General features: G+C 45.5%; 1 protein-coding gene across 1 annotated transcript in view; it reads right to left on the bottom strand.

The window, feature by feature from the left end:
* Positions 1–21,798, bottom strand: part of RGS9 (regulator of G protein signaling 9) — a 707,657-nt gene that overhangs the window by 154,515 nt on the left and 531,344 nt on the right. The window contains exon 16 of the mRNA XM_069199876.1: positions 19,105–19,187. Within this exon, the coding sequence (XP_069055977.1) occupies positions 19,105–19,187 (83 nt within the window). The remainder of the gene's footprint in view (positions 1–19,104; positions 19,188–21,798) is intronic.

The following is a 21,798-nucleotide window of genomic DNA, read 5'->3' as shown; positions in this document are numbered from 1 at the left end:
AGGAGGCTTCTCAAAACCTGGCTGTTCGAGCAGTAGCAGTACCCCCCCTCAGCACCTTGGGACCCTCACAGGTGTGTAGCGCGTTCTACAAGAGTACTGATTGATTGATTGATTGACCGTGAGTGAGCTTCTTTTTCCTTTTGTGTCTCTCCTTCGCGCTCATGCTCACAGCGCTTTGAATAGGGTCGCTTATGTCAACTGTTTTACTTCTCAGTTCAATTTATGTGGCAAGAACAGTCGTGTTAGGAATGTACAGCTCTAACTCGAGCAAATGCAAGACCCATTGCACTACAAATTGCTTGTTTTAGATTGAAATGCGTTCTTGCGTCCATGATGGACATGACAAATCAGTTCATGGTAAAATATAGCACTGAATGTCAGTTTTTCATTTTGAGTAATTTCATGTAATGTAGCCTAATTGTTGTGAAATTTTGCAAGAGCAAATTAGAAAAAAGTCACATACCTGTAGTGGTAATCCTAGATTTAACATCTTTAAATTACTCTGGATGGTACAAATTAGGAGATTAAGGCCCTCATTAGAACCCTGCGGTCAAAGACCGCCATGGTTCAATTGGCGATCGTACCGCCAACAGGCTGTCGGTACAATTCGCCATATTTTGACCGGGGACTGGCGGTTTTCCACCATCATTGTCCCGGTGGTTATAATCCGCAAGGGCAGCGCTGCTTCCAACGCTGCCCTGGGGATTATGACTCCCCTTCACGCCAGCCTGTCCATGGCGATAGAGACTTGGCATGGGCAGTGCAGGGGCCCCCAGGCACAGCCCCACCCTGCTTTTCACTGTCTGCACAGCAGGCAGTGAAAAGCGCGACGGGTACAGCTGCACCCGTCGCGTGGCCGCAACACCGCCAGCTCCATTAGGAGCCGGCTGCAGTGTTATGGCCGACATCCCCGCTGGACCGGGATGTTGAAATGCAGCCGGTGGGTTTGCATTACACGATTTTCAGTTCAGTCTCAAGGTCAGGATTGAATCTAGAATTCCCAAGTCTGCAGCTTCGCCACTAGATCACATTTCATCCTAGTCACTGAAACTGATTTTAGAAAAAAAGGCTGTATTTGTAGACATTGCAGATGGAAGTAGTACTGAAACACCACAGAGAGCAGAAACAAAGGCTTTGGAAGATAAATGTTTTCTGGGAAAACCATTTGAACAGTAAGAGGTCAATGTGTATGAGTCTCTGTTCTATTCTATGAGTTCTTGTAGAGCGCATGGCTACTCAGGCCGGCCAGCGCTAGAACAGAGAGCAAGCAAGGGGAATAAACCTAGATGCTAAAAGGAGTAGAGCCAGGTTTTAACAGCCTTACAAAAGGACAATTCATTGGACAGCAGACACATTTCTACAGAAGGGAGGTTCAGATCTAGGGGCCTCGTATGAAAACAACCATCCCTTTCCCACCAGAGGACTCAAATAACTCAGCGCACTTGCAGCAAGTGAGCAATAGAGGATGTGAGTGCTCTGCCTGGGATGTAGGGGGTAGCCAACGATTTCAATAGAATAGGGCCTCTATTATAACAAGACTTGTGCAAAATGCAGAGTGCCTAGAATTGAATTTGCTGTTCAACTGGCAACCAGTAAAGCCCACTTAGCTGATTGACTGCTTTGGAGATTCATAAGAAGTTGAGTAGAGACATTCTGGATCATTTCAAGCCATTTCAACACATTTCGGGGGAAGCTAAGGTAAAGGCCATTACCATAGTCAAGGCGGGAGATAAACAAGGCCTGGACAATAAGTCTTCTTGCTAGGACAGGTAGCAGATTTAAGACCTTTCTCAGGAGTCTTAAGACACCAAAGCAGGTGGCAGACAATTCATTGGCTGGGAGTTCCATGGTCAGGCTGATATCCAGTCAAGCCCCAAGACTCTTTATTACCTCTTTTGGATGAGGAAGGCCTGCCAAACAATCAAGAGGAAGGGCAGGAGCCTTCCTGTTGATGTAGTTGCCCAGTACCATGACCTCGGTCTTGTCCTCATTGAGCTTGAACTTACATTTAGCCATCCAGCTGTCACTTCCTGAAGACAGGGGGCCAGGCAGTTGTCCACATATGAGACCAAAGACAACCCAAAAGAGTAAACAATTTCTGCCTGGGGGAGCGTGTAAAAACTGAAAAAGATGATGCGCAGAGAAGAACTCCTTTGCACACCACAGCTCAATGGGAGAATGTCAGAGTACCAGGAATGATGGAGTACCTGGAAGGTCCTATTCTTCAAGAATGAAGATAGACATTTCAATGTTTGGCCTTCGACACCCACTTCAGAAATCCTGTGGATAAGCATGGAATGATCGACTGGATTGAAGGTTGTGTTTAGATCTAATAAAATAATGGTTGCCGTGCCTCCTTGGTCCAGAATGATTTTCAGTTTCTCGACCACAGCCAGCAAGGCTGTTTCTGTGTTGTGCTTAGGTCTAAACCCAATTTGAGAGGGGTGCAGAGTTTCACTGGACTCCAGGATTGCAGAGAGATGTTTATTGACATGTTTCTCGAGAAGTTTGGCCGGGCCAGGTAAAAGTGAGGTTGACCTGTAGTTGCTGAGACAGAGTGGGTTGAATTCAGATGTTTTTTAATAAAGGTTTTATGATCGCTTTTTTCCATGGCAGCAGGACATCTCCACTGGAGAGGGAGAGATCCAACAAATTGACCAAGGTTGAGGCAATACAGTTATCTCCCTGGCAAATTATGTGGAGAAGACCAGGATTGAGGGGGAGCCTAATTTTACATCATCTAGGAGATCCTTAAAGGGAGTGTGGCTGCTGAGCCCAAGATAGCGGACATGTGAGCCTGTTGCTCTGCACCATCCCTTACAATATCCTGCACCATCTGAGATCCCATACAACCCCAATACAGAATCTGTGACCCTCAGAGTGCTGCAGTTCCCCTGGGGAGCTCCGGAGAGGAAGAGGATGTGGCTGAAGAAGCCCTCAGGTGGATGCAGCCTCCGGCCCTGAAAATGTTCTTGCATTGAAAACCGCATTCCTGTGCTGCCCTGACCCACTGACGAGACCCACCATGACCTACCTGTTTGCTGTGGACTGTGAGGTGCTGAACGCTCCCAGAAGGGAGCGGACTGGAATCCTGGCCTGGCGGAGGCCTCAGTGGCACCCGCGGCCTGACGATTTCCTGGGGCCTGGACCGCAACCCAAGGTTCAAGGCTCCTGTCGCAGCGGTAGAACACTGGACGTCAGAGTGCAGCCCACTGGCACCGGTGGGTGTGCGGCAGTGCTGCTGTGGAGGGAACCGGAGACCCTAGGAAAGGAGGAGGCCCCAGTGAAAAGAGGAGAAGAACCTATTGACCCAGAAGAGGATGGTGCATCCCTCTTGAGGGGCTGGCATTGACAGGAGCCCATGGGAGGAGCACAGGGATTGGACTCCACCAGGAAAACGTCACAAGCTTGCCATGATTGGTGAAATGTGTGGGAGCCTCGAAGCCTAGTCTGGGTCCTGGCACGACTGCAAAGGAGTGCAAAGGGCCAGAGCCTGGGGCCACTTATTTACTGCAGCCCACCTAAACCAGGGATTGGGGGCCTGAGGCCAGTGACGAGACACAGAGACGGTGAACACTTGAAAGGGTTTATCAACAACTAGTGTGGCCTGCACAGCTTTATTTTTTGGGTCAACTGAAGGGCCCAGCTGTACCTGGCTGTTGCACCCTGCCTGGGCCTTTCTACTCGAAGTGGATGTGAACATGCTTTGTTGGCCTGACCTACCAGGGGCCACACTGCCATAACTGACAGGTGCATGGGGGACGAACTGTGATACTCTCAATTGAGACCAGCTATCGTCTTCTCCCCTGCGGGCACTACATCCCACATACTAGCTAGACCCACCCTTAAGATGCTGGCCTTTTGGAGCTCACCTGATACCTACTTACCCCCTCCTGGTCTTCCTAACTTGCTCTTCGCACTGGGGTCCCGGCTATTGCTCTAGAAGACATTTGATACAGTTGCTGTGCCCTTAAATGTCTACCTGCCAGGCTTTCAGCCAAGGGAAAATCCAAGGCAAGACAGATGGGGGTCCTGCCGGACACTGAGACCCACCCTCAGACTCCAGCTGTAGAGTTGATACCCCTAGGGCCCTACCAAGATCCAATACATGCCAATACATGCCCTACTGGAGGAAATTCTTGCTGCCATTTCAGACACTAACGCCATGTTGCAAAAAGACATTGACTCCATCTCAGCAAGTTTGGGCCTACAACAAGCAGAGCACCACAGTCTAGATGATAGGGTTAAGGAAGTTTAAACCTCAGTGGCAGACCTGGCATCAGAGCACTAGAAGCTGACTTCAAATGAAAGAGCTGACTGATAGGGTCCGCATCCTGAAGCACGGAGCCAAAGACGCCGAAGGTCACAATAGATGAAATAACATCCGGGTGGTAGGCCAGCATGAAGGAGTTGAAGGGAATGATATGGTGGCATTTCTTGAATGCTAGCTTCAAACTGAAGTTTCCCTGATGGGCCTGACCACAATCTTTGCACTGGAATGTGCCCACCGGGTGCCGGTGTTACTCCCAGTGCTGGGTCCCCCTCCCTTCCCAGTGGCGGCACGCCTGTTGCACTACAGAGTCAGGGACATGATCCTCCAGTAGGCACACTCTGGCAGACCCTTCCTAGTGGAAAATGGCAAGGTCTTGTTGTTCCCAGATTTCACTGCAGCAGTACAGGCCAAAAGGGCCTCTTTTTTGGAGGTCAAAAAGGAGCTCTGCAATGAGGGCCTGCAATACTCCCTGCTCCTCCCTGCCAGGCTCTGCATAATACTGGATAGCACCACGCACTTCTGTGATGAACCGAATGCAGCTTGGGAATGGATGGAAACCTACAAGGCTCAAGCTGTGCCCAGGAAGAAGGGGCATGCCTCTGGAGACTCCCGATGGAAGGCGAGAAGGAGACCCTGGACGACCCCCTATGGGGTACTGGCAAAGAGGCTGACCCCCTCCCAGCTGGTGAGGGAATGGGCAGCAACTCTTCAGGCTGTGGCTGAAACTGTGACAACTCAAAAAACAACCTCTGAAGCTGGCACTCTTTCAGACCCTAACTCAACTCTAGCTGACTCTACATCATCCCGGGTGGACAGCATAAAAATACCTGTAATTACACCAGAAATAATTTGATCTTTGAACCTATATGCTCTGAGACCTGGGTCACCTAGATGGGTACCTGAAGAACCCTCTGGCACCTTACACCGATGATATGTCCCTCAGAGACTGTGACACACACTTCTTCTTTGCGTTTGGACATATACCGGAGTCCTGCACAAGATACCTGAGGGGTACATATGATGTTTGGGCATGTCAGATAGTCAGAGCTGGCACGGAGCTGGCAGAACACGCTGTCCTTCCCCTGATAACATCACCTCCTCTCCAGACAACCTCTTACAGAGAGGTTCGAGGAGATGCTTCGACTTGATGTTTATGCGCTTTCAGTCTGGACAGCTGCCAGTGCCAGACTGCCCTGGGTAAAGATAATTTATTGTTGGGGATAATTGCAGGGATCACAGAAGATCACACACATGATAGGCCAGTGGTGGGGTGGACCCGTATGGGTGGAAGGGACAAACTGCATCCCGAACTCTTATGCCACACTAACGTCCTATACTAAAGTGTATATCTTGGATTAGTCGGGGGATTGTTTCAGCAGCTAAGCAACACAATATACACAGGTACCTGGGGAGACGGGAAGTGCAGGTGGCTCTACTCCAGGAGACACACCTGACTGAGATGGATCGTTTGCGCCATAGGTGGTGGGGTTAGTTGTTTGCTCCATCCTACTCTGCTTTTGCCCGGTGGGTATTGAAATGGATCACGAAGGGGACTTTTTTTGAACCCATAAACACCTCTGTAGATAAAGAAGGCCGATACCTTTTTATTCAAGGGAGACTACTGGGCTGTGACATTTCCTTGGGATGTGTTTAAACCCCAAACCATGACCACTTGGCCTTTCTCCTGATCCTCTCGACCAGACGGGCACCATTGATATCAGACAACCTTCTCCTTGGAGGGGACTTTAATTGCGTTACTGACACACTTCTTGACCACTCTACCCTGACCCCTTTTGCCAGGCACCGCAGCACATAGGATTGCAGAGAACTTTAGAGAATGGATGGGACACTGGAATCCAGCAGATGTCTGCAGGGGTCATCATGGGGACACTCACGATTATTCATTCTAGTCCCCATTTTACAAACTCCACACTCGGATATATTACTTTGTGTGCTCTCAAAGACCTAGCTACTCCATTGCAAATGCTAAATACCTGGGACGCACAGTGTCCGACCACAGCCATCTTCTGTTAGGTTTCCACCGTCTTGAAGCCATGTATGTGGAGTCCTTTGGGCTGGTAGAGTTGCCCACCACTGTTTGCGATGCGGTTGTGATCCCACTCCACAAGACCTGTACCCTGGGGACCCAAACATTCGATTTTAGACCCCTTTCCATGATAAACATGGATTTTAAAACACTTAGCAAATTCCTTGTTTTAGACTACGCCTTCATATTGCAGCCCTAATTCATATGGAACAAAAGGGGTTCATCCACACCCGGAATACCTCCCTTAATCTCAGGAGGCTCTACCAAGTACTTTATCACCCGGAGGCACGCTTCTCTCCCTTTGTGGTGCTAATGTCAAAAGACCTTGAAAAGGCCTTTGACACAGTTCGTTGGGATTTCCTGCTTGCAATGATGGGACGGATGGGACTGGGAGAACTCTGGATCAGTTGGGTCTGACTCCTTTATACCGCCTGACAGCCTGGGTCCAGACAGGAAAGGTTGTCTCACCTCAATACAGGATTCATCAGGGTACCAGGCCGAGGTGCCCTCTCTCACCACTGCTGTTTGCACTAGCTATAGAACCGCTTGCTGAACTTTTACACCTCAAAGGCATGGGCAGAGACCTGACGATAAAAGGATATGAACACATCATCCAATGCCAACGATCTTCTACTGTATTTGTCCAGTGGGACTGTGGGCTCATCATTGGCATTTACTGTCCTTCGAGACTATGAGTCAGTCTCTGGGCTTTGTGATAACAAGACCAAGACACATCTGTTCCCTATGTCTACGAATGCCTAATGGCCTTGGGACCTCCCCCAGAGTTAGGGTGGTCCCAGTCTTCCTTCCGGTGCTTAGGTATCCAGATCTTCCATTCACTGGAAGATTTATGGGAGGGTAATCTCAGAAAAGCTGTCCGGTCTCTCAAATCCTGTGTACCCTTCTGGCGATCTCTCAACTGCCAATTATGGCCAGGATTGCCCTATCCAAGATGGTCATGTTACCAAAACTGCTTTATTTTTTCAGAAGCCTCCCGGTTGCGGATCCGGTGTCTTGGTTTCACCAGCTGAACAATCTTCTGAGGAACCTCATTTGGGACATGGTCGCAAGAGTGTCTCCTTGGAGACCCCCCAGCACCCAATAGATGAAGGGGTCCTACAGGCCCAAACTTTGAGTTATATTTCCTAGCCTCCCAACTTCAATGGATCACACTATGGCTTGATGGAACACACTTGGAGGAAGTGGGTGCACCACCAGGCTGCCTTGCTGTCCCAACTGCTCCATCCAACAACTGGAATTCTCAATCCGGGTGTTCTACTGAAAGTGGCCATACATTGCTGGAGGCACTGCGTGCAGAAGACATCTGGGGTGCTGCTTTACATCCCAGTGCTGTCATTAGTAGGCCTCCCACATGGAGACTCTTTAATCTTTTTTACAGATAGATAATTAACTTGGACGGATGCAGGCATTGTGACTGTAGGTGACTGCTTCAAACTGGGGACTCTTTTTGAAGACTAGGTTTCTGACTACGGCTTGCCATGGGGCAGTTCCTCCTATATGAAGGGTTGACCCATACTTTCAGAGACTTATGAACCAGAGGCCACGAAGAGCAGACCACCCACACGGTTCTTCAACTCTTGGTGTCCTATGGTAACTCCAGACGCCTAGAGACATGGATTTATGTATCGCTGTCCGAGATGACCCAAAGGCCTTTATTTACTGAAACTGTGGAGACGAAGGGAAGGTTTATTTGAACTGGAACTTTCTGACTCTGAGTGTTGCAAAAATTCTAGCCTACCCTTAAAAAAGTCCTGCGGAACACAAGGTTAAAATACATACAATTAAATTATGTACATATGACATATAGACTTTGAGTAGTGTATGGTTGAGAACCACACAGTTGTCCCAGATGCAATCACCTGGATGCTGATTTTATACACATGGCCTGGGACTGCCCTGGACTCCGTTTTTTCTGGAATAGGGTAATGGACACACTGGATAACACCCTGAGCCGCTCTCTTTGGCCCTCTCTGGAGGTCTGTCTGCTGGGGCTGTTTGATAGACTGCCAAACTCAGAGTGGGCACCCGATTTCTTGATCTCACTCTGGTGTTAGCCAAGTGGTAAATTGCCATGGCTTGGAAATCCAGGATGGGACCGGAGGTGGGGACCTGGATGGGAGATGTTACTCAGCGGGCTAGGGCTGTGGAAAGGGCACAGCTCCCGGAGGAGGCTAGGGGGGTCCGGAGACATCTGATAGTGGGACAATGTTCTGAGGTTCTGGGCTCCTGAGAGCACCTGGAAGAGACAGGTACAGAAGGCTCTATTGATCAGGAGAGAGGCCCAGATGAGCATATACTCACTCCCCTAGGGTATGTGGAAATAAGGGAAGCTTCCACTGACCTGTACCCGATGGAGTCTGTAGAGTTTTTTGGTAACTGCGCGTAATTCTGTGGAGTGAAACTTCGCGAGCTACGCCCAGGCCTAGTTTAGAAGAGGGAAGGGGAGTCTTTTTTAATGGAACAACTATTTACAACTATTTACAACAATTTATTCCATTATTCTTACGGCTATCACTATTCTGTTTCTCATCTTATTATGGCTTGATATATTGAGATAATTCAGCTTACCAGCTGCATTGTTGTATCTCTTGAACATATTTGTATTCTGCTTGAATACTGGACTGATTAGTATCCTAAAATAAAAACTATTCAATCATAATGGTGATTCCTGGCTTTTATTATGGAGTCATGTTTGCTTCACAAGCCGAAACTGTATTGCTGATGTCTTCTCCCTTACAGCGCTTTAAGTTAACCAACAAAGATCCATATAACCAATGGGGAAATATCTTTGCTGACTGTACTAAAGATTAAGGTGTAAGTACCAACGTGCCATCATTAGTAATGTAATGACTACTGTTCATTTAAGAATGAGCTCTTGTGCATGTACATGATCATTCACCTGCATGAATGAAGGTGCATGAATGGAAGTGGATGACCAAGTTAATTTGATTTAAAATGAGTGATGCCACAAGCATTCACAACTTTGTTTCCTTGGGTGATGGATTGACTAGATGTAAGGTTACAGAGGGAAATTATTTATAATGAGATGAACCTGCATGTCCTATATGATTCCAAGTTATGCTTTAGGCTTAAATGAGACAGAGTTATGTAACACCAAGGTGGAAGGAGACAGAAAAATATTTTTTTTTTCTAGAGATGCAAGCATAGAGCAAGGACCTAAGTCTTTTTGCAGTGTGACAACAGGAAAGCTATCATTCATATGGAGAAATTAGACGAGCCACCACATCCACATGACAAGGGCCTGGTCAAGATGTAACAGGAGGATACAATGTAGGAATCATCACCAAAACTGGAGGGGAGCAGTAAATCAAGATATTATGAAAAGCTAGAGAAGATATGAGAAGCAACCCACAGAAGGTTTGCTAATGTGAAAGCCTTCCTAGCCAAAGCCCCCTCATCCACTTCTACCCAATACGTATCCTCCTTGACCTTTCTTCCACCTTCAGTGCAGTTGACCACAATATGAGACTAGTATATCTTAGCAATTCACAATGATCGTATCTAAAAGCCACAACTTTTGATGAAATTGTCACCCCTCCATCATCAATACCATCAAACCCACCTACATCCTCTGCTAGCAATCCACCAGCGGTTCCTGACGTAGGCGCCCGACCTTTCCCCAAATCTCTATAATTCAGATAAGTACTCCTCCCGTTGAAAACATCCTAATCTGGACTGAAGTGACTCTGTACAATACTGTCCTCTCACTCACCCCATCTTCTTGATTTTAGATAACAACAATGGCACTTCAGCTCCTATGATATATTATCAAAAAATAACCTATTGTTAACAAACTAAGTTGGATAAATTAGATGCCTGCGTTCAAGTCCTTATTGATATTTCTGCGACCCTGACATTATCGGTCATCAAGTGGTACTTAACATCATTTCCACACATAGATGGATATCCAATACAGTCCTCAATTGGTTCGCATCTTCCTCACAAACAACATATTCAAATGGATTTGCCCAGTGGTTCCCAACCTTTTGACTTCTGTGGACCCCCACTTTAACATTAATGGAACCCAGGGACCCCCACTGAATCATCATGGGAATCCGGGGACCCCCCGCCTGAGTCATTACTAGAAGCTGGGGACCTAATTTGTCAATATTTGTTAATATGTTTTAATTTTCTAGGCTCTGGCGAACCCCCTAAGAAGGCTTCGCGGACCCCCAGGGGTCCCTGGACCACAGGTTGGGAACCACTGGAATAGCCTATATTCTCCTTAAATTCCAGGTAAAATACCATGTGACACAATGCTATCCAAATGTTATCTTCATAGGTTCTTGCTGAGGTGTATTCTGTGTTCACACTATCGAGCTTCCGGACACCCTGTCTAACAAGAAACAGCACTGCAGAACAGGACTCTAAACTATATGTCACTGAGTAGGTGCATGATTTTGCATGCAAAAAATAAAACTTTACAAAAAAAATGCAACAGGTTTGGCACTTTTCTAAATTAAATGAAAGAGTGTGAGAGGTTTCGAAAGGTTGCCTCCATCCATTTTTGTTTTTAAAACATCAGGATGAAAAAAACTGCAGAATTTTAATACTACATTCGAAAAACCACAAAAAACCCTACATTCAATAGGATAATTCTAAAATATTTATTTTGGCTGAATAACATGATAAAGTATTTTTGCTGTAAATTTCGATGTGTAGGGATAGTGCCTAGAAGCCCTTAAAAGCATTTAGAAGTATACTAGACTAGTTCATTTACTCAGCACAGTCTTGGTGTATTTTCTCGAATCAGAGCAACAAAGAAGTTACAACTTTTTGTACGAAGATGGGTGCAGAAGCCGAGGACAGAGTATAAATATGAAAACTTTTCAAGCTCTGCTTGGTATTTGACTCATTATGAATACAGAAAACATGATCTGAGAAGAAGACCTCACGATGTTGAGAAAATAAATGGTGTTTTATAAAGAGAACACGAGCTAGGGAATGAGAGCTGCGGTATGAAAGTGGAGAATCATGCATATAGCGTATTGACTGGGAAACGCCATGCACCCCAGCACTTGTAGTTTTCTAGGAGACGACCAAACAAACCTACATTGCAAAGTCGGGCACCTAACGGTCAGAACACCAGAGCCTAGCAGGTTGCCAAACGAAAGAACGTCAGCTTTCCGATATTTAAGGCTGTGTTTTGGCATTGACTTGACATTCATGTACATGAATTAGCCAAAGCACTGTACAAAAGCCAAACCGCTCTTCCGATGTGTGGCCAAAGGATCTTTCAAACTTTCTGGGATCGCCCAAGCAAGTGCAATGGGACGTCTCAGGGTTGTTTTTCTGATCATATTCTTGCTATACTTCATTTCTTATGCAAATATTTACAGAATGCACTTTTTAAAATTGCGATATCAATAGATTATATTAATGAATGCTTGTTTAAATCCTTTTTGGTTGTGGTTTCTTGCGTTTTACCTTAGTATAAAACGCTGTACATAATTTAAGAACTCCTTGCCTTGGCCGACAGAACATCAACAGGTCATTGCAGGACTGGTACAGACACGAATAACAGTCACACCCACACAGGACAGGCACAATCCGGCTCCATTGTGGAAAATCCACAAGAGTTGCAAGGTCACAATGCTGAAAAGTTAGGAATGGCAAAAAACTTCAATGGTGGGGAAAGAGACACACACAGCATTAGTCCAGAGTGCCCTCGACATAAAAACTGCTCTAGTAATACTAGGAATCTAGTAATGTAATTACTAATTGGCATCAACAAACCCATCATCAGCCACACAACGTCACTCCATCTCAGAACCTCTCTGCCCAGCTTTCCCACTATTTCAGCAACAAGAACAGCAACAAAAAATGTTCGATCCCCAGCCAGACCCATCCACCATCGCTGCCCTCCTGTCTGACAAAGCGAACCATCCGGACACCCTCATGACCTCCTAGCCCATCATCATCATGGCAGAAACCGCACCAACCATGCAATCCATTTACTCAAGAGCTCTGTCATATCCCTGCCCACACTTCTTCACCAAAGGATTGGACCCCATTTGCACAGCCTTGATTCCTATACTCAACAAATCCATTGACACAGCCACCTTCCTGGATGCTTGGAAACACACAACTATTCTCCTGCTTATGAGTAAACCATCAGGAGACCCCAAAACTCTGACTAACTACCAACTGATCTCTTTGCTGCTCTTACCTTTCAAAATACTGGAGAAGGTAATCAACAAATGACTGGCCCTGCCACCTGAACAACAACCACCTCATCAGCCCCTCCTAATCAGGATTCAGAGCCAACCACAGAACCAAGACCACTCTCATTGTCACCAGATGACATTCAACTTATCATCAACAGAAAAAACAGATACCACAGCCCTCCTCTTACTCGACCTTTCTGCCACCTTCGATACTGTCTTCTTCACCATATTGATTCAATGCCTCCACAAAGCCAGCATACACTATCCGCTAAATCTGTTTCTTCTTCATCAAACACACCCAGTTGGTCAGCCTGGCCCCCTACACCTCAGTAACTACCAACCTCATCAATGGAATTTACCAAGGTTCATCTCTCAGTCTCACGCTGCCCAACACCTACACTTCACAGCTCTTCAGAATCATCTGATCCCAGGGAACCAACATTATCTCCTTTGTTGACGATACCTAGGTAATCTTTTTCCTCAATGACGAAACATCCAACACCCAGACCAGCTTCATTTCATGCATGTCGGAAGTCACCAGCTGGATGAAGGCCAACTGCCTGAAACTCAGCACAGACAAAACAGAATTGGTACTCTTCAGCAAGAACACTTTCCTATGGAATTCTACCTGGTGGCTAGCAGACCTGGGACAAACAACCTGCCCAATCAAGCCAAGATCCTGGGCATAATAGTGGACAACTAACTCTTGATGACCAGCCAAGTCAATGCAGTCACCTCATCCTATTTCTACACTCTAAGTATCCTTAGAAAAGTTTTCAAATGTCTCCCACTCAACATAACCAGAAACATCATGAGGGCCCTCATCACCAGAGAACTGGACTACAGCAATGAACTTATTGTTGGCATTGCTGACCAACTGACGAGAAGACTTCTAGTCATACAAAAAGCAATAGCCAGACTCACATTCAGACTCCATAACCACACACACATCACCTCACATCTTCAAGAGCTTCACTGACTCCCTCTAACCAAATGGGCACTCTTTAAACTCTGCACCCACATGTGCAAAGACTTGCATAATCTAGATCCCTACATTTCAACAGCCACATCAATTTCCACACCTCGACCTGAAATCTACATTCGGGTAGCCTTCTGTTCGCTCACATGCGCCACAGAGCCGATGGGTGTACCTTCTTGTACCTTGCACCCGAGGCCTGGAGTGACAACTTCCTGCACATCATAGCCACCTCCTCAGTCCTTGAATTCTGCAAGAAACTGAAGACATGGTTCTTTACCTGCACACCAGCCAGTGAAGCACCTTCCTTAGCAAACGCCTGGATGCCGTCCCAGGTGAGATGCGCACGCTACAAATAGGCATACCACAACCATCACAGTTTTCAAGAAGGCCCACCTGCCTCTCTCCTCTAAAATCCGCAATAGAGAGAAAATAAGGAAAAGGGGCCTCTCGGCCTGTGGACTCTTTTTGGGCTATCTCTTATAAAAAATATAAAATGGCTGGCTTCTTGACCATATGATCAAGATGTCACTGGGGTCAAAGAAAGTAATGGGAAAGACATCCTGAAAATTATGGAATGCTTTCTTTTGGATGACTGGGTTGCACTGCCTCTGTATTTTCAAAACCTCTGGGCACATTGCTCAAGTGATTATCATTGCACCTACCCATGTACAGCCCTTTCCCCATATAATGCTCCTCTCCAACACACACTGCACCAATGCTGGATACGCCTCACCACATACTGTCCTTTTCCTCAACAACTACTCTACATTTTCCCAGGCTCTGCTCTTGTCCCCACTACCTGCCTTGCCCCTTCGAAGGCCCCAAGCTCTGTTCTTTGCCCTAGTCACTTCCTTGGCCCCTCCCCAAACTGTAATTACACTCGTTCACTGCCTTTGCACCACACATTTGGCCTCATTTACAATCATTTGACATAGAGCAGCGCTGCAAGCCTTCTTGCTGTGCTGCCCTGCATCAAAAGAAAAGGGCAGGAAAGTGCTGTATCTATGAGATACAGTGCATTTCTGTTCTCTTCTACTGTGCTGGTGCACAATTGACTGCGATGCGCAAATGCAGGCACCCTTGCACTATGGTGCAAGGGTAGGAATTGTAGGAATTATTGTTTTTGTGCAGGAAACACCTTCCCACACAAAAACAATCAATGGAGGCTTTTTCCTCTTTCTATGTGTGGTTCAGGATGCAGCTCACATACAAAGACGAAAAACTACGAGAAAAAATGTTATTCCTCCTCGTTGTGCCTCCATTATGCCTCCCCTGGGGAGGCGTAGGCCTTTGACACATTCCCAGGTTTATAGCATGTTGTGAATCTGAGAATGTGACAATTGCCATGGGCTTTACTTAGGAACACCCACTGTAACGCCCATGGCACACCTCCCTATTGCAGTGTGAGCATCACAGTGACTTGTGCTGCATTGCATCTCTCCATAGCTAAAAGGCCCAGAAAAGCCACAAAGGGTGCTTTCTGTGGCCTTGTAGATATGGCTCTGCAGTGTCCGCAACCAGAGCATCAAAAAATGGATGCTTTGGTGGCACATGGGGGTTTGTAAATAAGCCCCACCGTGTTTATCTCCTGTGCACTGTCCTTGCCCCTTCATCTATCCATGCTGTCACCCAGTCTCCCAGCGATTTATTTATAAACCCACTGACAGTGTGTCCATCCATCCTTCTATATATGCAGTCACCCATCCTTGCATACATTTACTCAGTCATCCATCTATGTACTTAGTCATCCGTCCATTCAGCCAACATGATTCTTACAATAATACACACACAAAGTCGCCAATCAATGAAGAAGCATTTCACTTAGAAAAATGCATATATTTTGGATTTGTTATTGATTACTCTTAAGGTCATGCTGCATCTGACACTGACTTTTGCAGCATGGATGCTGACTTGTCACACTGACTTAGACTTTTTAAAATATTACCTTGTCTTCTTGGGCTAAAAAATCAATTGATCAATGAAGCAGTTGTTCTTTGTCTGATTAGAATGCACACCACCTAATCTTCTGCACTGAGGATTTTCAAACATTGTCTACAATGCTTAAATGCATAGTTTCCTTGACAACCACACATTATAGACACAGTTTACATTGGATGTGTGGTTCTTACCAATTGTACAAATTTGCTAAACCTTTGCTATGAATCCCGTGATAGCCTTTGTCACCTGTAATCCTGTTGCGTGATACTGCAAAGAATTCTTACCTTGCACCCAAGCGAAGCTCGTCCTATGGTGGTCCAGGCAACTATTCTTAGCTGCCTCATCTACTCCAAGGGCCTGCCTGCCAGATCACTTATACGACTACAAAGGATTCAAAACGCAGTGGCAAGGCTAGTGCTGTGATTGCCCTGACTCTCTTGCACCTCAGGTGCACCTAACACCTTGCATTGGCTTCCTGTGGTCAGGTAAAATAACTTTAAATTTATATGTCTTCTCCATATACCTATATCTTGGTCTGGCTCATTAAAACACATATGTTATATTAAAAACAAATTTCCTACCTATGTTCCTACCTGCTAGTTGAGATCCATGGACACTGTGCTGGTGGCAGTCTCTAAATTTAAACAGGCTTGGATGGGTGGTATGGCTTTCTCAGTGGTAGCAGCAAATATGTGGATTACACGTCCAGTCGCAGCTCACATGACAATGAAGGGGTGGGGTGGCGCGTGGGGGAATTAAAGGAGGGTGGGGTGAAGGGGGGAATCAAATTAAAAATACAAATCCAAAAAATCCACTTACCTGTGCCACCTCCGCTGCCTTCACCGCCGTGCTGCTCCTCTCCTCTCCCTGCAGGCACGGGCTCCCAGCCTGCCCTGCGCCAATCCTGACACTGCTCAGAGCAGCATCAGGACTGGCTGGGAGCGCCCAGGCATGGTGCTCCCAGGCGGACTGGGAGCCTCTGCAGGCTATCTTGCTGGGCTGGAGAGAGCCTACTGCGCATGCGTGTTTGGCCGGCCCAAGACGGCCGGCCAAACATACATACGCTCTTAGGGGGAGTGCTGTGCACTCTCCCTCACACGCTTCACCCCCAAGGCCCGCCCCTTTTCCACAAAAACGATAATAAACAAAGTTTATTATAATTTTTGTGGAAAAGGATTGCAGCTGCCGCTGCTGGCAGGAGGGTGACACTCCTCTGCCCTTATGGAGGACCCGCCCCTGTACACATCCCATGAGCTTGTGAAAAAATTCTGGTCACATATTTTCACAAGCCCCTCAAAACCTGGCTATATTGTTAGATTATCACTCAATATGGTTCTCCTTTTTTCTCTATTACCTAGAACCAGGACATCTGCTAAGGCAGTAGCACACGTTAGAAATGAAATACCAACATATTAGCACTTTATGACAGTTGAGTCCATTACTTATCACTATAAAATGAACTTTAATTGCTCACCCACATGCCCTTTAGAGCTGTCAGCTCATCCCTCACTGCATACATAAATATCCCTTAAATCAAACAGCAACCTTGCAGGTTTGCGCCGTTTTGCGTCAAAAAGCGGCACAAATGCGGCGCTAAAAAAAGTATAAATACGGGCCTGAGTGTCAATGAATGTTAGGAGGTGGATCAAGCCAAGCTCAAGTACTTATTAAGTAACAGGTTCACCCACTCACTCATCATGGCCCCTCTGTCTTCTTGAAAAACGACCTTCCTTCTCAAAATGGAATGCCTCTGATATGTATTTATGAACTTGAGGAATTTGACTTCCTCCAATGCACTCAGCCTCCATTGACCTCAGTAATCATAAGACCCTTCGAAACTTGGAATGAAAACAGAGCTTGCTAATAATGGTGTCATCTTTCGGGCTTCGTGTTTCCAGGCATAATATGTTTTTGCATGCTTGATATGACTGGACTGAACACTGCCTCTGAGTAATGGTAATACTAAGCCAATGCTCTGCACTATAATTAGCAGAACCCCAGTTCTCCTTTTAAATTTCCAAAGTCAAGCTCACTCCTCTCAGCTTTGCAACTCCTATGAAGCTGAATTGGTCTGTTGCTGTTGTGGGGCCTTTAAACTGGGTTTGCCTTAGATACACACAACAGCAATGAAGTTATACTTTTTTTGAGGCTTGGTAAAAATCGCTTAATACCAATTACAGGCCTGAAAATATTGGGGATTCCTTTTAACACCTTATGTGATGCTCATGTCTGTTTGCCTTCCTAAGCCTTCGGGGGTAAGCAGCTTTGATCAAGAGATCACCTGTTATTGAAATACCATATGGCAGCATGGTGGTAAATCCAGTGAATTTTCAGGTTTGAGAATTGTCTGGGAGAACAGTCTGTCAGAAATGAGAACAAATTAATAGCACCTTAATTTCCATGAGGTGCAGAAGTAAGGTTACTGTAGGGTGATAGAAGCTTAATGTTGTTGCCCTAGGGTCGTTCAACTCACGTTCACCCTGCTCTTATTGTTTAGCCAACAGCACATGGCCATCTGGTTCTTTAAATTTTGTTTGTGTCTACTTGTCCAAGATTCAGATTGGACTCAGATTGCTGTTGACATAAAGCATGGATTGGTCCAAGGTAGCCCCCCACATACAAAGCCAAATTTAAGCTATAGCTTGGAGATCTCAAATGGGAGTGTAACAGCCACTAATCAGGCATGGCTTAATGACAATTGCATTTTAGTAGGTACTGTGGAAACGCAACTCAAAACAAGCAAGTAACACATATTTGAGGGAAAAGCAACTAAAGAGAAGCTAAACGATTATTGTACACAATCTCAGAGGCACTACAGGCCACGACATTTTGATGGTCATTGTAGACAGGAAAAGATCAAAACGTGTGAATCATTGCTCCCAGAAGACACAGAATAGGTCAAAATGTTTGAAATTCCCTGATTAGAGTGCGTAAGTAAACCATCTATGAAGCATGAATGTGACCTGCACCCAATTACAAAACTGCAGAAGACACCATATTTAAACTCATCCTAGACTTGGGAATGGAAAATTGAACTAAAGCTAAGTTATGCTGCTAAAAATAGACGACAAAAGATCAATAAGAGATTAAAGGGGGGAGTTCTCCTGTGATCACCAGGTCACTGGGCACGGAGGGGACTGAGATGCCATTTTTTTGTTGTCACTGTGGAAGAGACACAAATTTTAAATCCAACCCAGTGAGTTCTCAAAGGTGACTCACACCTGGCGGAGTAGAGAGCTGCCGGTCCATCAAATGCAGTATAGAGGGGCTTCATCGGAGGTATGAAACACTATATAGAGTCCACTGCAAAACAACTCGAGGCATACTTGCAGAAATTGCATATCTGGCTTAGCACTTCAAAGCACCTTTCTTACGATGTCAGAGTGATTTGCATATCACTTTATTGCCGTCGTTAAGACATGAAAGAAGGCAATCACAAGCTGAATGTTGATCCTGAAGTTATTACAGCCCGCGAATCAATCACGCTCTATCCTCTTCATGGGTTTCAAAAAGCAGTCTCGGTAAGATATGCTAAAGATGAAATGCTGCTTCTAAAGCAAAATATACCTTAATTACATATCCACGGTAACAGCTAAGTGGGGGATTGAAGTGAGTGATGCACCCAGAAATGCTATTAGTTATGTTCGATCTGACTTACCTTTTCTTGGTCTCTTGGGGTACCATGGCCTTCGCGAGCATTTCTTTGTATATCGGTGACTTTAAGTAGCGAGCATAAGAATCCTGTTGGGTGGAAACAGAAAATGTGACATACACCATGGAGGAAGTTCAAAGGAGGTTTGATGTTTGTACTCTGTGACCCTTATTATAGGTGTTTTTAAAAAAATATCTTTAAACACAAATGTACACAATCACTTGAGCAGAAATTATAAGCATACATGCAGTGGATTTATTTGTTTCATAATTCATAGTGGGAATAACAACTCTCCTGTTATTGGCACTGTGTCGCCTCGATGTGTAAGACATAGCTTGTTATGTCTAAGGCCAACTGTTTTTGCCTTTTCATCTCTTTTCACACATGCCAAACGTTGGTTGACCACTTGTGTAGAGTGCCAATGGGACACCATTGTTTTAGGTTGAACTTTCCTTCAACATAATACCAATTAGACAACATGTAACTAAATGCTGTGGTTTGTGAAAGGGTTTGAACCATAGTGGCTGGACGGTATGAGTCACGGTGGTCACCCCTTAGCCAATGGACTTTCATTCTATCTATGTGGTCTAAGTTCTCTATCTCTAATTTCCATCCTATCTTACAGGTGGTTTCTGAACTGGCGTAACATCAATTTGGAATAGCCATGGTGAAGATCTGAGATCCACCCTGGCCCTCTCAGATTCGAGGCAGTTCAGGCAAACTCTCTGACTCCACTTGTATTCACCTTTTCATCAATTCTTGCTCTTCGATTCAATTCTCTTCTATTCCTGCTTGCAGAAGCCTTTTGGCATTGTGCAGCAAGACCTGTTCCTAGAGCTTGGTGACAGAACAGGGTCCAAGGACTTTGTGTCCCACAGTATACACACATGTAACTTTTCCTCTTTGTTAGAACTGTGATTGATATAACTACCGAGCCATTCAAACAAGCAAATGATAATGGAGCTCTAATGAACAGTTTATTTTTTTTGGAGCCTACGATTCAGAAACGTTGGCCAAACTGGAATACCTTTTTTGTACATGTGATATAAAAAAGATTGATGTTTGGTCATTGGTGATCTAGTAGCGGGCAATTACTGGCAGTTGTTGGTCTTGTTCAAATCGTAGGACTCATTGTACTGAGGAAAGTCTGAATGGGTGGTCGCAGTTGGTAATGCAGGTTGCTCACAGACACTTATAGCAGGTACAAGGAAGTATTTTCAACAGGGTGGCCACAATTATGGTCGCATGGTACTTATAGGGCACAAACTCGGGGCATGTAATTACAATTATGGTGTGGTAACACCCCATCAGTAATGCGCAATTACAAGTTGATCCCCTCAGAATGGTGAATAACTGCGGGGGCAAGGAATTACTGTGCAGAATTCCGAATCATATTCCATGTTCCGGGGGGTTTAAGGTACACATTTACTACCGGCTTTAAGGCAGGGTCGGGCTGGTGTATAGGGCAATCACGCAGTGCCTGATGGACTGGTCTGTTAGGTCACTGTGTGGACCAGATTTGTGGCTTTTTGTGGGTCTGTTTTATAGTCTGTTGTTTTTCGCTGATATTAAAAACAGTACCTACAGCAAGTGCAAATACATTTAGTCGCCCATACCCTGCACAACACTCACAGAGCAAGTCTTTACATGTTCGAAACTGCCCCAATCTGCAGATATGGGACACTTTTTAGCTATCTTATTCACTTCTGGGGCCACTTGGTCCAGGGCCTATTTTCTGTACCAGTCTGACCCTGTGTGTCGGTGCTTCTGTGTGGGGCGGGGCTGGAAGGAGAGTGGTAGACAGGGTTGATGGGGGAAGAAGAAGAATACTTCTGGCAAGAGGGAGCATCGCATGCTCACCCCCTTGCCAGAGAAACAGGTCAGACAGGAACAGGTTCTGAAGCTTGGCTGCGGTTGCAGGCAAAGCCTCAAGGGATTTTATTGGCTATATTTTCCAGTTGGTAAATTGGAGTTCAGTGTTCTTAGACTTGGCAGATCTGAGAATGGGGACACTGGACATCTTATAATTACATGAAATAGAATTTCACACAGTAACTCTGCTCCACGCAGGTAATATAATTAGGGACTATGAGATGTTTACCAATCGGTCTGTCTCACCCGTCCTCTTTGAGGAGCCTCTATTTAAAATAATGAAAATGTAAACGTAAATCAAACCACAATTAATATACAGTAACCTAAGAAAGAAATGAACTCCCCCCCCCCCGTGATCTTCTGCATGCTCACATGACCCCTTCAACGTGAAAATCAATACACAGCAGCCCAATCTATTTTACCAGCCTGATTCAAAGCTCGTCTCTGTATAATGTATTATTCTTGAAGATTTTGTTTCATTCTCTTTGTAATTTTCACTCCTTACTGTGTATGCAGTTAGTAGGTTACACTCCTAGCACAGTTGAAATTCGTGCACTGCCAATAAACTCCTGAATCAACGCTGAGGGCCTGATTCACAAAGATTTTCCTATAAGTAGGTACTATATTCTATTTTCATATGTTTATGAACCCCTTGAGCCCAGAATTTCTACGATTTTGCATCTGGGTTACATCACTTTTGAGGTAAAGACCAACAGAAAATCATTTTTGGCATTGAGTAAACCACGCAAAAGTTGTGCTACACTGCATTGGGCAGTTGTTACATGGATGTAGCATGGCTGTTCTCATGCATCTACCCATGTATTGTGC

This window comes from Pleurodeles waltl, chromosome 7 (genome assembly GCF_031143425.1).
Source record: "Pleurodeles waltl isolate 20211129_DDA chromosome 7, aPleWal1.hap1.20221129, whole genome shotgun sequence".
Lineage (NCBI taxonomy): Eukaryota > Metazoa > Chordata > Amphibia > Caudata > Salamandridae > Pleurodeles > Pleurodeles waltl.
This window is presented reverse-complemented; position numbering and strand designations above follow the sequence as displayed.